The following is a 15,594-nucleotide window of genomic DNA, read 5'->3' as shown; positions in this document are numbered from 1 at the left end:
CAGACAATGTGCATTTATCTTTCTACTCCGCAGGAGATTATCTTTATAGAAATTCTTCAGTTTAATATTTGAGGTAATATTATATTTAAAACTGGCATTGCAATTAATCATTATTTCTTAATATTCATTGTGTTGCACTTATATAACATTAAATATAGAAGCAAAAACCAATGTCCGTTGGGTCGATGGCAAAACTTTCGATAGAGTTGTCATTACTTGAAAGTATCGCTTTCCTGTGAAAATGAGTATCTTATAAAATTCAGTGACCTTGGGGCAAATGTTTATAGCTCTCAATGTGAACTTTTAATTTATTTCTGATGTGACTGTACAAAACTATCGTATCGTTGAATTCGAAATATTGATTTTGTGTGCGAGCGAGGGTCGTGATATTCTTTGGTGTGAGTAGCTCTGCGATTGTGATTGAGAATAGGAAGTTGTGTGTGCAGTAGAGTAAGACTTGATGCTGTGCGAAAAAAATGCTGTAATGGGAAGTGTTTTTTTTTTATTTGGAAACATATCGGTGATTTGACTTTTTGACCACACATTTTCTAGCGTCTAGCGCGATCAGGCATGGAGTAGACGTAGTTAAATTTGCAGTTTTTCCAATCATCTGACAAGTAAACAGACAAGCAAGTGACAAGACCCAATTTTAAAAATTATACTGTTGTTCTACGTTATTTTAAATAGTGTCGCAGAAGTGGAGAGCTTAATGAGAAATTGCGCGTGGTGAGAATTTAAGTATGAGTAATCATAATGATAGATCTCCAGGCCCAATACCTCCCAGATGGTTACATTGCCCACGCAAAGCACACGATTTAGTAGCTAATAAATTCTTGGCATTCAAAACACCATTGAGTTCACGTTATGATGATCAAGTTCCCGAAGAATGCCGCTTTCCACCTGAAATGATATTTGATTTAATGAAAAGCTACAAGGTAAATAATGTGATATATTTCATCAACTAGCCAATTATGTTTACATCTGTTATAATTGATCTGTGTAATTTTTTTCGGTGTAAATAAATGTTATAAAAATACAGAATATAACTTTTGTTCAGTTATTTTCAATGCCTCTTAGAGCCTACTCCCATCAGCTGTAATGTGAATAAGGCATTAAAAAATATTCAGATGTCACAAAATATGGATGTCTAAAGAAATGTATTTGTTAGCACTGACATTCTTACAGTTAAGATAGAAAGATTTCCCTCTAATACATGAGACATGACTAAACAATCTTCTACTATACATAGATCAGCTTCACTAGTGCCATAAATATTCAAAACAAAGTAATTGTGTGTTGTTGCCACATCAACTTAAAATTATGATACCAAAAATTTACTTTTATTTCCCTTTAAGCTTTTTGTGTTCGTTGGACAGATTACACCATCAGTGAATGTTCACTATTGATAATAATTATAAAATTTGCATACATACAATCTGATTTTCTTTTGCTAGTATAATACACATTAATTTACTGCAAGTTGTGACTGGGATATATTGTTAAAGCAATTTGTTATGCAGGTGAAAATAGGTCTTTGGATTGATTTGACCAACACTTCACGTTTCTATAATAAAGACGACGTAGAGGAACATGGCTGCAAATATCTAAAGCTGCAGTGCCGAGGACATGGTGAGACACCATCGGAAGAACAAACGGCCACATTTATACGTATTTGCAGTCACTTCATCAGTCACCATCCTTTAGAAATTATTGGTAAGTAAGAAACTGAAATTGAAAAATCAATTACAAAAAGGACTGCACTTGTGGCATAGGTGCAGGCATTTACATTGACACAGATTGAATTGTGGTAGTAAAAGTTCTCATATCTGGTGAAAAACCTGAGATTTGACCCAATGCGTGAGGAATAAGGGTATGGTCAAATTACTGACCCTGCATCAAAGTAGTTGCCCTACAAATGCAGTTTTTGTTGATTTCGTTATTTTTAAAAGTTGCTTCCATTTATGTTAAAATCCAGAATAATAAAAAGTGCACTGTCTTAAATACTCTTTACAGCCTTGTGTACTAAGTTATGTATGTGGTTCAGCACAGAGAAGTCTGAAAACAGCAGTAGCTTTATTCCCATAGTTGTATATGGATCAAACCACACTCCGGTGTACCTGTAGTGTCTCACCTGACACCACAAATAATCGTGTAGGAATAATATTAATATATCGGACGCACTACCAGTGGAACCTCCAGTTAGAAGAATTTTGCATTTACTCTGTAAGTTTTGTGCTTAGATTTTCAAGCAAAAAGAAAATTAATTAAAAAAAAAACATTAATCAAAGGCGAAATATGATTTTTGAAAGAAAAGAAACTCTGTATGACAAATTCTGAACTTCTCTAGTGTATTTATTGTTAACAATATGTGTGCATCTGGTAACATAGTAATTTAACTATTAATTGTCATATTCTCTACTTAAGTTATCTGCGTGCAGCAAATTTACAATTTTTAGCTGTTCAGCCAGTCTGTGTCTTCTCCAATACCACTAAGCAAGCTGATTTGGGCCTGGGTAAAGGAAAAAAATAAATAAATAACTGGAACGTCCCCCTTTTACAGTATAGGTACCATGTGCACGTGCTTTCTAAACTATCAGTATGCTTTCGATCTGATCTCCCTTCCAGCATCTTTATAAGTATTTATGTTGTTACTGGAGCCTTCAGTGATAGCATTTCTGCTGACTGTTATAGCTGATAAATTTGCAAAAGCGGAGATTCTGAATCAGTAGTATCTGGAAGAGTCCATGACACTCATTTCTTCCTTGTCACAGCCTTCAGCTTTTTCTTAATTGCCATCTTTGTTAGCTCCTCATTGTCCCCCTCACTGGTACATTATATAGAGTGCTGACATAGTATTCAAGAGAACTTACCATTCTGTAATAAATTTCATCTGGCATATACTCGACTGATTCCTTCCTTTACTACTTGAACCAATGTTCATTTGTAGTGACCTCAGTATTGATGGCACATGATCATGTCCTTCATCTCTATGCTATTGAGATCACCATGAGTATGCTATATTGTATACATTTACAGAAGAGCAGATCTTCCAGGGCTCTTTTATATTAAGATTTCATCATTGTTTTTAATAGCTTCAAATAACGTTCACTATTTTCCTGAACTATGCTAATTTTCATGATTATAATACAGGGTGCATTATTTTAATTTAAATGTGGAAAATTTTAATGTTGACTACACAGCATGTGATAGTAACCAATACTGTACATGTACACTACAGTAGCTTTATACAAAACTCCAGTATCAGTACTTCTTCTTTCACAACTGTAAAAATAAAATTACAATTTGAATTTAAATAAGTATTCTGTATGTTCCATATATTTCAGGTGTGCACTGTACACATGGCTTCAATCGGACAGGATTTCTACTTGTATCGTATCTTGTTGAAAATATGGACTGCAGTGTTGATGCTGCTGTCAGGGAATTTGCACGCGTTCGGTAAGTTTATTTTATTGTAAGCCATCGCACACATTCGAATTTTGTAAAATTCCCTTGAATTTTAAAAAAGATTATTACTGCTACTTATGATCATTCTCTGGTTAACGGATAACGGAGGATTGAGTTCCTTTCTAATGATTTCTTTGTGAGTTTTCTTATTTTTTCTCTTCCCAGATTCCCTTCAAGTGTTCTCTGTACTGTTTGTTTCACATTCATGTTTGTTGATAGCATTCCTCAAATTTCCCTGAGCTGTCATTTCTATTTGACTGAGATCACCTTCAGCTTCGTTGCAAGCCAATTCCTGATGGTTGAATAATTTCTTCTAAGTAACTAAAATGAAGAATTTGTGCAATTTTCTGCTGGGTTGTTACTATAGGGAGACTGTTCATGTCAACCGTAATATATGGTACTGGGCTTCACCTTTGCCTCGTGACGTAACATTGTTGTTTTAGGTGATATCCTGGCTGTGTGGCATACTTGAAGAGGGTTTCTGGTAGTAAGTAACTTTGATGTTTCTAAGCTTCTTCATCATGTTGTTAGTGAGTGGTTGCAGTTAGAGGTAGAGAGTAGTGAATTTTCATTTTATGGACTGGAATTTTTAGTAGTTTTCATAAAAGGACACTATGGTTGGTGATAATGACCAACAACATCAAATTTTTGTAACTGTATGGCTTTCTGGCCAAATTTGTATAGTGCATTGTGGGATCAATGGAAGTGGCCTATTCCACCCATCGGCTTTGACCTGTTATGTAATCCTGTTGAGGTATGTGATGTCACGATGGCGCAGAGTTTAGTTTGTGAATGTGGCATGTTTATAGGTGTTGTTTTGATGAGGTCGGTGGTGCTCTCTAGTGGTGTGTTTATGGGTTGCGTGTTATGTGGTGTATTGGGTTCAGTTGCGTGTTAGTCCTTGACGCGTTATGTATTGCTCATGACTGTGTGTTTACAGGAATAGTTTTCAGTGAGTTAACAATTTAGCTTGTTATTGTAATGTTTTTTGCTGTTTGTCATTGAGATGTACAGACTTTAGCAGAGCCAGTATGGGGAAGGTGTAGTCACATTTATTTGCTCCAAGCCTTGTTGGCACAAATTTATTATTTAACAATACACCCAAGTTAATACAATTAACAGTTTAAAGGAAATTTTAGCAATAGAAAAACAAATTTTTTGTTTTTAACGTTCTCCAGAAGAACATGCAGCCCCACTCTGAAACATTACATAAAGGCATTGTTAGTAAAAGGCATATCATATATCATGTGCAGTCATCAAGACCTCAAGAATACTGTTTTGGTTCAACATAAGGTGAAAAAACTAAAAATGCAGATCTTCAAAACAACTTACAAATAAATAATTTAACACATCACTCACAAAACCACACGAATTATTTCACAGATACAGTCTATTACGAGCTCAACAGTCATTTCTGCCAGCTATGTGATACCTAAATTTAATGATACAGAATAAACACAGCTCAAAAGAATGATCTTCCAACATACTATAAAACAACTTTATTATAAAGATGACTACTTTTTTCCCATTCAAATTTCTGCATAACAGTTTTTTATACTAACAAGCTACAGTTGCTGCCTCTTACTTGCTACAGACGGACAAACACATCTGTCAATAAATGATTGATTAACGAGGTGGCAATTCAGAGCCAGTAACTTCTTGTAACAACTGATTCTCAAATGCTGCCACGAAAAACATTCTACAAAACAGATCCACACAAATTAAAGTTCCACTCACTACAAAATCCAATAAATCACGCAATATAAATAATAATGGAATTGAAAAACATTACACAGCTCAAAATCTATATCCCAAGGAATATTAGTAGAATTAGGAAATTCGCAATTTATACACGCCAAGTTATTCCAAATCACAAAATGTTGGCTACAACCCCATAATAAGTAATGATCATGAAATATAATAAAAGTATATGAAAATTTCGGCCTTAGCCAGGTGACGAGAACCACACCAATGCAGTTTCCTGTTACACTTGAGTGCTAGGCCCAACAAACAACAGCTGGTCATGGAGAACCACACTAAGCAAGTGAGCATTCCGCCCTCCTCACATGTTCGCCAACAGCCATCTTATCGCAGTCCTTAAACTGCAGGCACCAGTTGACTCCCAGCCGCTTCCGTCCTCTCGCCATACGACAACCAGCTGACCGATTGACCAACGCCCTTCCATCTGCGTCGACCACGGCCCCGGCGCGTACTTGCACCGTGCAGATCTGCCTGCTGCTAACTGCCAGCCCATCCAACCGCAGAGTAACGATGAACCCGACTCAGTGCACAACCCAACAGAAACTGAGACTTAGAGCCGACCGGCTAACATGCGAGTGTCTGCCTTCTGACTGACTCTGTCGCCTCACTGCACCGACTCCCAGACTGAGCGACTGACTGACTGAACAGACTGGCCGAGACTAACTGACTGGTCCTCTCGCCATCTCCCAACTGAGCCGTCCTCCCAAGACTCTTGCTTTGCATACCAGCGCCAACAGCACTCAGTGATAACGCCCCCTATCGCTGAGGTGAAAACAAGTGAATATTCTCGTGGGTAAATCAAATGAGCTGACACGGCTCAGTCGTGTGTGAATTTTTTTAAATTACTTTGTTCATGGCTTTGTTACGTATGGATACAACTGACAAATTGAACAGTACGCGTTTGTGTTGCAGATGGGGGACAATGCTTTGTCCCTCATCAAGTTTCTCCAGCTTTTTGGGCTTTTGGCCAAAGGGGTGAAGTGCTCTGTCTGTCAGGAGGAAATGCAATTGACAAAAGTTCCGACATCTTGGACCAGGGACAGCTACATGTGAAGGTGCCGTAGGGATAACATATGGTGCTCTGTAAGGTAAGGTTCCTGGTTCCAGTAGTCTAGGTTGGGCCTGCGAGAAATTGTGTTAATGACTTATCATTTTTGTTATAGATCCTCTCACAGTTTCTGTGCACATGAGATTGGTGTGAGTGAGAGGACTGTGCTTGATTGGTTTTTGTTTTGTCCTGAAGTGTGTTCGGATTATATTAAGTACAGGGATAAGTTGGGTGGGCCTGGGGTGGTGGTGTAGATTGATGAATCGCAGTTTGGAAGGAAGTAGTATGTTAGGGGTAAGTCTTTGGTTGGTGTATGGGTGGAAGGGGGGGGGGCTCTTGTATCAGGGAGTCACTGTTCAGAATGTGTATATAGGGTTTTGGAGGGGCAGATGAAAAGGGAATTAGTGGCATTAATTGAGGATTTCATAGAAGAGGGGAGAACCTTTCATCTTGTAAGGGGTTGGGTGAGCGGGGATACAATCATTTAGTAGTTAATGATAGTGCTGAGTTTAACAGGAATCTCCTTACAACCGCCTTTCTATATCTGTTATTTTCATCTTCGCCACTACCACTACTACTACTATTTTCTTTTTCGTAACCACTACTACATTCCATCTTTCTTTTCGCTCCCTTCTCCGATACTTCCAGCGTGTTCTTCACCTTTAGTCCACAGACACTTGAGTCAGTCACGACCTTGGACACACCTGTAAATATGTCTTCCCCCGCAAAATCCAGCTTTTGTCCCTCTTCCGGCCAGCAGGTAAACAGAGCGCGCTCGGTCCTACAGGCGGCCACAATGGGACGGACCGGTTCCGGCGGCGGGCTCTTTGTGGCCCACGCAAACGCGCAGTCGCTAACGGCTCAGTTCGATGAGTTCTGTGACCTGTCCTGCCAATCGCTGTTCCACATTATCCTTGTCTCTGAAACTTGGTTGAAACCAAACATTTCTTCCGACGCTATCCGAATCGCTGGTTACTCTCTCCTAAGGGCAGATCGTGAAACACGACGCGGGGGTGGTGTGGGTGCCTATGTTCGCTCTGATCTGACACCTACTGTACTATGCACATCGGATGCAAAGGGGGAAGGAGAAGCAGAGTTCTTGTTTTTCGAAATAAATACATCAAATCAGAAACTGCTAATTGGAGTAATCTATAAACCTCCAAACGTCGGTGCCATGTCCTCCTTTCAGTCTGCCCTGTCCTCACTCGTGACACAGTATGAACACACAATCATTATGGGCGATACAAACATCGACTTACAGTTAAAATCTCCCTCTGCCAAAAAACTAAGGCGACTGTTCCACTCCAATGATATGAGTTTAACACCGCTGGACCCAACTCATCACACACCACACAGCCACACACTCATAGATATAATAGCAACAAAGCGACCAGATAAAATAATCCGCACCAATCAGACATCCGCTCCGGGACTCTCTGCTCATGACGTGATATTCTTAAATTAATCAATGCATACTACCAAAGAAAAATCTCACCTGGTAACCTACAGAAACTTAAAAAATGTTAACCATGACGCTCTTCAAAAGGATTGCTCAGACATCCCTTGGCATGATATAAGCAATGAACCTACTTTAGACGGAAAAATTCGGCAATTATGTCGCAAAATTATTGCACTGTATGATAAACATGCTCCTCAACGCGCTGTCAAGGTAAAGAGAGCTCCCGCTCCATGGCTCACCACTGCATTACGCCAGTTACTGAATAAACGTGATGCTGCACATAGTGCCTTCAAGCGTAACCGAACTCCCGAGGCGTATGAAGCTTATAGGAAACTCCGAAACAGAACCAAGCAAAGCGTGAGGAATGCCAAAATCAGACATGCCCGCTCTGCCGTATGCAGCATATCAAAACCTCCTGCGCTGTGGAAAAAGCTGCGCAGTTTCGGTATAGGGAAGCGAAGATCTGACGCTGTTTATCAAGCGTCTGTAGAAGAATTAAACGATTTCTTCTCAACAGCTGTAAACTGCCACGCAGCGACAAATTACCAGCCCCAAGATATCAATCTCTCGAGAGACAAGTTTTTCCTAAAACATGTCACTACCGGCACAGTACACAAGGCAATTATGAGAATCTCTTCCGAGGCAGTAGGAAATGATGTAGTGAGCATTGGCAAGATTAAGAACGTCGTAGACACTATTATTCCAGTCATCACAGACATCTTCAACTTCTCTTGTCAGTAGTACATATCCTACTGAGTGGAAGCAAAGTTTAATTCAACCTATACCCAAGACTGACAACCCTAAGTCGCCAGGTGACTGCAGGCCGATCAGCATACTACCTGCAATATCTAAAGCCCTAGAATACATCGTCCATGAACAGCTGACGGATTACCTCAAAACTCATAACATCCATGACGAATATCAGTCAGGCTTTCGAAAGCACCATAGTACAGCAACTGCATTAATCAAAGTAACTAATGACATTAAACATGCTATGGACAGACGTGAAGCTACTATCCTAACACTGCTTGACTTTAGCAAGGCTTTTGACACCGTTGACTTCGATATATTACTAATTAAAATGAAACAGCTGAATTTCTCAAACAGCGTAATACACTGGTTCGACAGCTACCTCAAAAACAGAAGTCAACAAGTCATTTGTGGGTCAGAAAAGTCATCATGGAAAAGCGTGCTCTCTGGAGTTCCCCAAGGCTCCGTCCTTGGTCCACTACTCTTCTCACTGTACATTAATGATATTTCTTCAGTGATTCACTCCTGCAACTACCATCTTTATGCCGACGACATCCAATTGTACATAAGTGCATGCCCCAAAAACATTGCTGGCGCAGTAGCAAGTATGAATGCAGATCTTTGCTCTGTTTCTCGATGGGCACAGAACCTAGGTCTGAAACTAAACTCCAATAAATCCCAGGTCATACTTATATCTCATCCAAAGTTAATCAGCCGGTACTTTTGCGAAACAGTCCCTAAAATACTCCTCAATGGTACCCAACTACCATACCAAAAAATAGTAAAAGACCTTGGAATAATCTTGGATGATCACCTAAACTGGGAAGAACAAACAGTCACAGCTTGCCGGAAATCGCTCTCCTCCCTACATGCAATTCAAAAATTTAGAGAAATATTTCCAACCCATGTTAAACAAAAATTAGTCCAAACACTAGTCTTGCCTAATCTTTACTACTGCGATGTATTTCAACACGGCACAAATAGTGAAAATTCTAGATGCCTCGAGCTAGTGATGAATGCTTGCATTAGATACGTGTGCAATATTCGGTTGTATGATCATATCAGTCCTTCATACTCCCAGCTAGGTTGGATACGCCCACATAAGGCATGCGATCTCCACACGATGTGCTTACTTCATCGATTTCTTAGCCACTGGTGCCCCCAATACTTATCTTCTCACATTTAACACCTATCATCATTCCACATTTGCAATACCAGATCGGATACGTCTATCATCTTGGCTGTACCTTTACATAACACAAACTCTTTCTCCGTGTCATTCTCCATCTCAGCCATACGACTATGGAACGCGCTCCCCTGTGAACTGCGTCTTATCCAGAACTACTCAACATTCAAGAGGGAACTCAAAACTTACATATTAGGGACGGTATAGCCACCATTGTTGTGCCCCTCCCATCTCTTTCTTTCTCCTCTCCGTCACAGCTTCGAATTTTACCATTCTATTTCTCTTCATCTAACCTATCTACCTCTTATGTATCTCTTTCACCCCATTCTATCGTCTTATGTCTCTGCTCGATGAGAATAACTCACAAGCTGCAAGAACATAACGAGAAAATTCCCAACTAACAATGGGACTGACATTCACAAAAGAAAAGTATGTTTACTTTCATATACATAGTCATTATTATTATCATTATTATTCTTGATTGTTATAATTATTTTTATTGTTACAGTTATCATTGTACTACTGTTATAATATCTATTTTTTTTTTTCTTTAACTTCAATACTGCATAATACAAATAAAATAGAAAGAAACTTCCACATGGGAAAAATATATTAAAAACAAAGATTCCAAGACTTACCAAGCGGGAAAGCGCCGGCAGACAGGCACGTGAACAAAACACACACACAGAATTACTAGCTTTCGCAACCGATGGTTGCTTCTTCAGGAAGGAGAGGGAAAGACGAAAGGATGTGGGTTTTAAGGGAGAGGGTAAGGAGTCATCCCAATTCCGGGAGCGGAAAGACTTCCCTTAGGGAAAAAAAAGAACAGGTGTACACTCGCTTGTGTGTGTGTGTGTGTGTGTGTGTGTGTGTGTGTGTGTGTGTGTGTGTGTGTGTGTGTGCGCGCGCGCGCGCGCGCGCGCGAGTGTACACCTGTCCTTTTTTTCCCCTAAGGGAAGTCTTTCCGCTCCCGGGATTGGAATGACTCCTTACCCTCTCCCTTAAAACCCACATCCTTTCATCTTTCCCTCTCCTTCCTGAAGAAGCAACCATCGGTTGCGAAAGCTAGTAATTCTGTGTGTGTGTTTGTGTGTTTTGTTCCTGTGCCTGTCTGCCGGCGCTTTCCCGCTTGGTAAGTCTTGGAATCTTTGTTTTTAATATACTGCATAATACGTTATATGTCCTTAATGTTATGTAGAAACTATAACTCGTTCAATCTGAGTATGCCTGGTTAGGTGTAAGAGAGGGCCTGAAGGCCCTAATCTTGCCAGGTAAAATAAATGCATAAATAAATAAATAAATAAAAATTATGAGACCAGGGCCTGTATGAATACAATAGAGGTGTTTTGGGGGGCTGTTAAGTCAGTTATTGGGAGGGAGAAGAGCGTCTCTGAGGGCTACAGTTTCTTTCTTTCTTTCTCTTTCTCTTTTTTTTAAAAAAAAAAAAGAACAGGCAGTTAGTAGGATGTATAGTCCAAAGGTTGTTAGTTAGGGGAGGGGGGGGAGGTTAGTTGTTGGCCAGGTTTTTTGGAGGTAGGTGTGTGGGTGGTGGTGGTTGTTTTGTTGTGGAGGATCTCTTTTGTTGCAGTTGAGTTGTAGTGTGTGATTGAGATTTTTTTATTTTTATTTGTTTATGAGTTTTTGATTTTTGGGGGGGGGGGGGGGAGGCCAGGGTGGGTTGGGATTCTGTCTGTGTGTGTGTGTGTGTGTGTGTGTGTGTGTGTGTGTGTGTGTGTGTGTGTGTGTGTTGTGGTTTGTTTGGTTTTTGCTATTAGTGATTTGTTATCATGAGTTGCTGTTGTCCTATATAGGTTTCTGGGAAGTGTTTGATTCCAATTTGGTTTTTCTAGGGTTTTTTTTCTGGTAGTCATAATAGTGGCGGTGGTGAAAGTTTTGGAGTTTTATAATGTGATATCAGTAGTTGCTGCTGAGCTATATAGGTCAAGGGAAGTGACCGATTCCAGAAGATACGGTGTGTAGTGGAATTTGGGGAGGTTGTGGGATCTTTTGTGTCATTTGGTGCAGTGGCGTGTGTGTATATTTAGTTTGTACCCACCCAAAAAAAAAAAAAAAAAAAAAAAAAAAAAAAATTCCCACACTTGTCCCATTAGTTTCATTATAGTTTTGGAGGAAGATGTGTGTGATGGTCTTTTAATCTATTTTCATGTTTCTTGTCATGTTTATGTAATGGCGTCATAGGTGCGATACGGGACTTGATGTGAATCATCGTTTCCACCACATTTGTGATGTTGTGTGTCAAAGAAGACGGGTGGAATCGGATGCTTCCATGCCAAATACATGAATATGACTGCAGCTTCTGCTTCATTTTGTTTCGTTCTTGTCTTTTTTTATGGAATGTATGATTTAATTTAGGTTAATTGTATTTATTTTTGTATTCTGTGTTGGGGATGGGCGTTTGTTGTTGGGTGAGTGGTTATTGGTGGGTGGATGAGTAGTTACTGGTGGACTGTTTGTGATTTAAGGAAGTTGGGATGGATTTTTTTTAAGTGTTTTGTTTGCTAATGAAAGTTTCCTTTTTGGCTAAATTTAAGCATTACCTTGGATTGCTAGTGTGAAGTGGGGATGTGGTAATGCTTCTTGTGCATTATGTAGGAGCTATTGTCACATACCAACTGAAGTTGTGTCTCTCTTGGTAAATATGTGAACTAGATTGGAAGAAAGATAGATGTGGTTAAGGGGCTGATCAGTATGGTAGCCCAGGGTGTATGTTAGATTGAATGTTACTTTGGTTGTGAGTTGGTGAAGAAAAGTAGTTGTGGTGAGAGGCTGATCTGTAGGTATAGCCTTGAATTTGGATGTTTGGCAATTCTTTGGCAGCAGTCACTTTCAAAATGATTCTTTCAAAAATTTGGTGAGGTATTTTCAAAATGTTCAGATTCTCGAGATGGTGGTTAAGCAGGAACCTAAGATCAGAGACATTCCATTTTGTACAGTGAGGTGACAAGTCTAGGGATACCTCCTTTTGCCGAGCGTAACGCAGCAACCCGATGTGGGATGGACTTGACAAGTTGTTGGAAGTCCCTTGCAAAAATATTGAGTCATGCTGCCTCTTTAGCCATCCAATTGTGGGAGTGTTGCCTGTGCAAGATTTTGTGCACAAAATGACCTCTTGACTATGTCCCATAGATATTCGATGGGTTTCATGTTGGGTGATTGGGTGGCCAGATCATTTACTTGAATTGTCCAGAATGTTGTTCAAGCCAATTGCGAACAATAGTGGCCTGGTGACTGGGTTCATTGTCATCCTCTGTGAATGGCTGCAAATGGTCTCCAAGTAACCAAGCGTAACCGTTTCCACTCAATGATTGGTCCAGTTGGACCAGAGGACCCAGTCCACTCCATTTAAACTCAGCCCACACCAATATGCAACCACTGCCAGCTCGCACAGTGCCTTGTTGACAACTTGGGTCCATGGTTTTGTGGTATCAGTTCCACGCTTGGACCCTACCATCAGCTCTTACCAAATGAAATCAAGACTCATCTGACCAGGCCATAGTTTTCCAGCCGTGTGGGGTCCAACATTATGATCACAAGCCCAGCAGAGGCGTTGCAGGCAATGTGCTGTTAGCAAAGGCACTTGCGTTAATCTTTTGCTGCCGTAGCCCTTTAATGCCAAATTTCACCACACTGTCGCAATGCATATGCTCATCACACATCCCACATTGATCTTGGCAGTTTCTTCACACAGTGATGTTTGTCTGTTAGCCCTGGCAACTCTTCGCAAAAGCCATTGCTCTCAGTCATTGAGTGAAGGCCGTCAGCCACCGCGTTGCCCGTGGAGTGAGATAATACCTGAAATTTGCAATTCTTGGCACACTCTTGATGCTGTGGATCTCGGAATATTGAATTCACTAATAATTTCAGAAATGGAGTGTCCCATGCGTCTAGCTTCAGCTACTATTCCATGTTCAAAGTCTGTTAATTCTCATCATGTTGCCATAGTCATGTTCTAAATCTTTTCACATGAATCACCTGAAGAAAAATGACAGCCCTGCCAGTGTGCTGCCCTTTCTTACCTTGTGTACATGATACTGCTGCTATCTGTATATATCCCATGACTTTTGCCACATCAATGTATGTCAATGTATTACAGCATTCTGCACAACTATTTTCATTCACTTGTCATGTAACGTAATGTTAATGAAACTGTATGAATTTGTGTGTTGCTTCTTCTCCTCTCTCTCTCTCTCTCTCTCTCTCTCTCTCTCTCTCTCTCTCTCTCTCGCTCTCGCTAATAGTGTTTACTGATGATTGGTGGGTATTGTATGTTTTTTTTTCCCACCTATATGGATGGCCCAAATAATGTTATTAATATTAGTTTGCATTGAAGTAAGAGTTCCTGAGTCATGGACCTTATTCTAGCTATGTTGGTCAAATGTCAAATGAAGTTGTCGATACTAGAACCAGTGTTTGCAGTGAGTTTAGGTTTCTTGGTGCTGGGTACTTCAGTCTAGCTTCATTGGTCAAGTGAAGTCTTCAATGCCAGAAGGTTTTGATACAATTTTTTGCAGATTTATTCTCTGGTATCATATAGTTCAGTTTCCATAAATAATTTATTTGAAGATGATGATACCAAATGGTGGTGTTTTTTGTGGGCTTTATGTATTGTTGGCGTTATTGATTTTTGCATATGTTTTGGTTTTTATGTATGTGTTAGACTAGGAATGACATTTGTTTTGTTTCTCCCTGCTCAAAACCCGCTAGTGCCTATTATTGTTCTGTTAGTTTCATGTTCTACTTCAAATTATTATGATAAAATTTTGAATTTGCTTTTATTTTGTTAATTGTCCTTAATCTATGATGTTGTTACCATATTGAGTAGCGGTGATATGGCTGTGTCCACCATCTTGATAATATCATTGTCTTGTGGCACCTGCTCAGTGTGCTGTTTTAAATTTGCAAACCAATTTTCCATGCCATTTTCTTAAGGTTTTCTATGGTGTCTGTGGCTTCTTCTCTGGCCCTTGCAAGATCCACTGCTAATGGCAGTCATCTCTTTTTTTATGTGCTAATTTGATTTCCTTTGTCTTCTCTTTCTCATGCCCTGATAATTATTTGATAATGCAGTTGAAAATTAATAATTTGAACTTGTCTATCTTCTGCACATCAGCTTTTCTCTTCACATAAGCTGTACAGGTAGTTTTTGCATATTAGTAAATTTTTGTCATCTTTCAGATGTTTTGTTACTGCTGAAATTTGGTCTGACTTTGATCCTTCCCTCTATTGTGTGGTTGCATATGCTGTTACCCCACCTTTGTTTCCTGCTCTTTGGATGGCAGATTTGAGGATGTTTAGAAGTCTCCAATGTTTGATAGTTTGGTTGATTTCTTGTACATTTTTTCCTTCTTGAGTTCTGAGCTTTATCTGTAGATGATGATGCTGATGATCCGCTGATTCGACAAATTCCCTCCTTTGTTTTTTACATAAGAATTTCTGCCGTGTTTCTGTTAGAAGTGACCTCATGATACATCTCGAATTCACCTAGCATACTGTTGAGTTATTTCAAGCAGTCATATTGGAGTGCAGGCCTATAACTCTGGTACTGAATGTTATAAAACATTAGCAATTGTGGTGCAAATGATGCATAATTAGTGTCAGGTAAATTTGTGTGTAAGCTCTTCTTTCACTACTTTAAGTCGTTTGTCATTCTTTGTTTCAAATTTTCGAGGCTACATGTCTAACTTGTCATAGAAAATTATTATTTATGTTGCCACTATGACTAATGCCCTCATTATGAGTCGCCACCTCTGCTGCAACCCTTACCGTTCCATTTTCTGTAATGCTGCAATATTCCTCTACGCATATGAGGCTGATCTGTTGATCATTGTATAATTATATTAGCAGTCAATGTAACTGAATGATTATCTTCTGTACTGTATAAATACTTTAGGAAAGGAAACACAT

The 15,594-nt window shown here is 39.6% G+C and overlaps 1 protein-coding gene across 1 annotated transcript in view; it reads left to right on the top strand.

Annotated features, from left to right (window-relative positions):
* Nucleotides 1–243: 243 nt before the first annotated feature.
* Nucleotides 244–15,594, top strand: part of LOC126281319 (mRNA-capping enzyme) — a 90,820-nt gene continuing 75,469 nt past the window's right edge. The window contains exons 1-3 of the mRNA XM_049980167.1: nt 244–935; nt 1,521–1,713; nt 3,345–3,456. Coding sequence (XP_049836124.1) covers nt 741–935; nt 1,521–1,713; nt 3,345–3,456 — 500 coding nt within the window. The 5' untranslated portion in view covers nt 244–740. The remainder of the gene's footprint in view (nt 936–1,520; nt 1,714–3,344; nt 3,457–15,594) is intronic.

Source organism: Schistocerca gregaria, chromosome 7 (assembly GCF_023897955.1).
Source record: "Schistocerca gregaria isolate iqSchGreg1 chromosome 7, iqSchGreg1.2, whole genome shotgun sequence".
NCBI lineage: Eukaryota > Metazoa > Arthropoda > Insecta > Orthoptera > Acrididae > Schistocerca > Schistocerca gregaria.
This window is presented reverse-complemented; position numbering and strand designations above follow the sequence as displayed.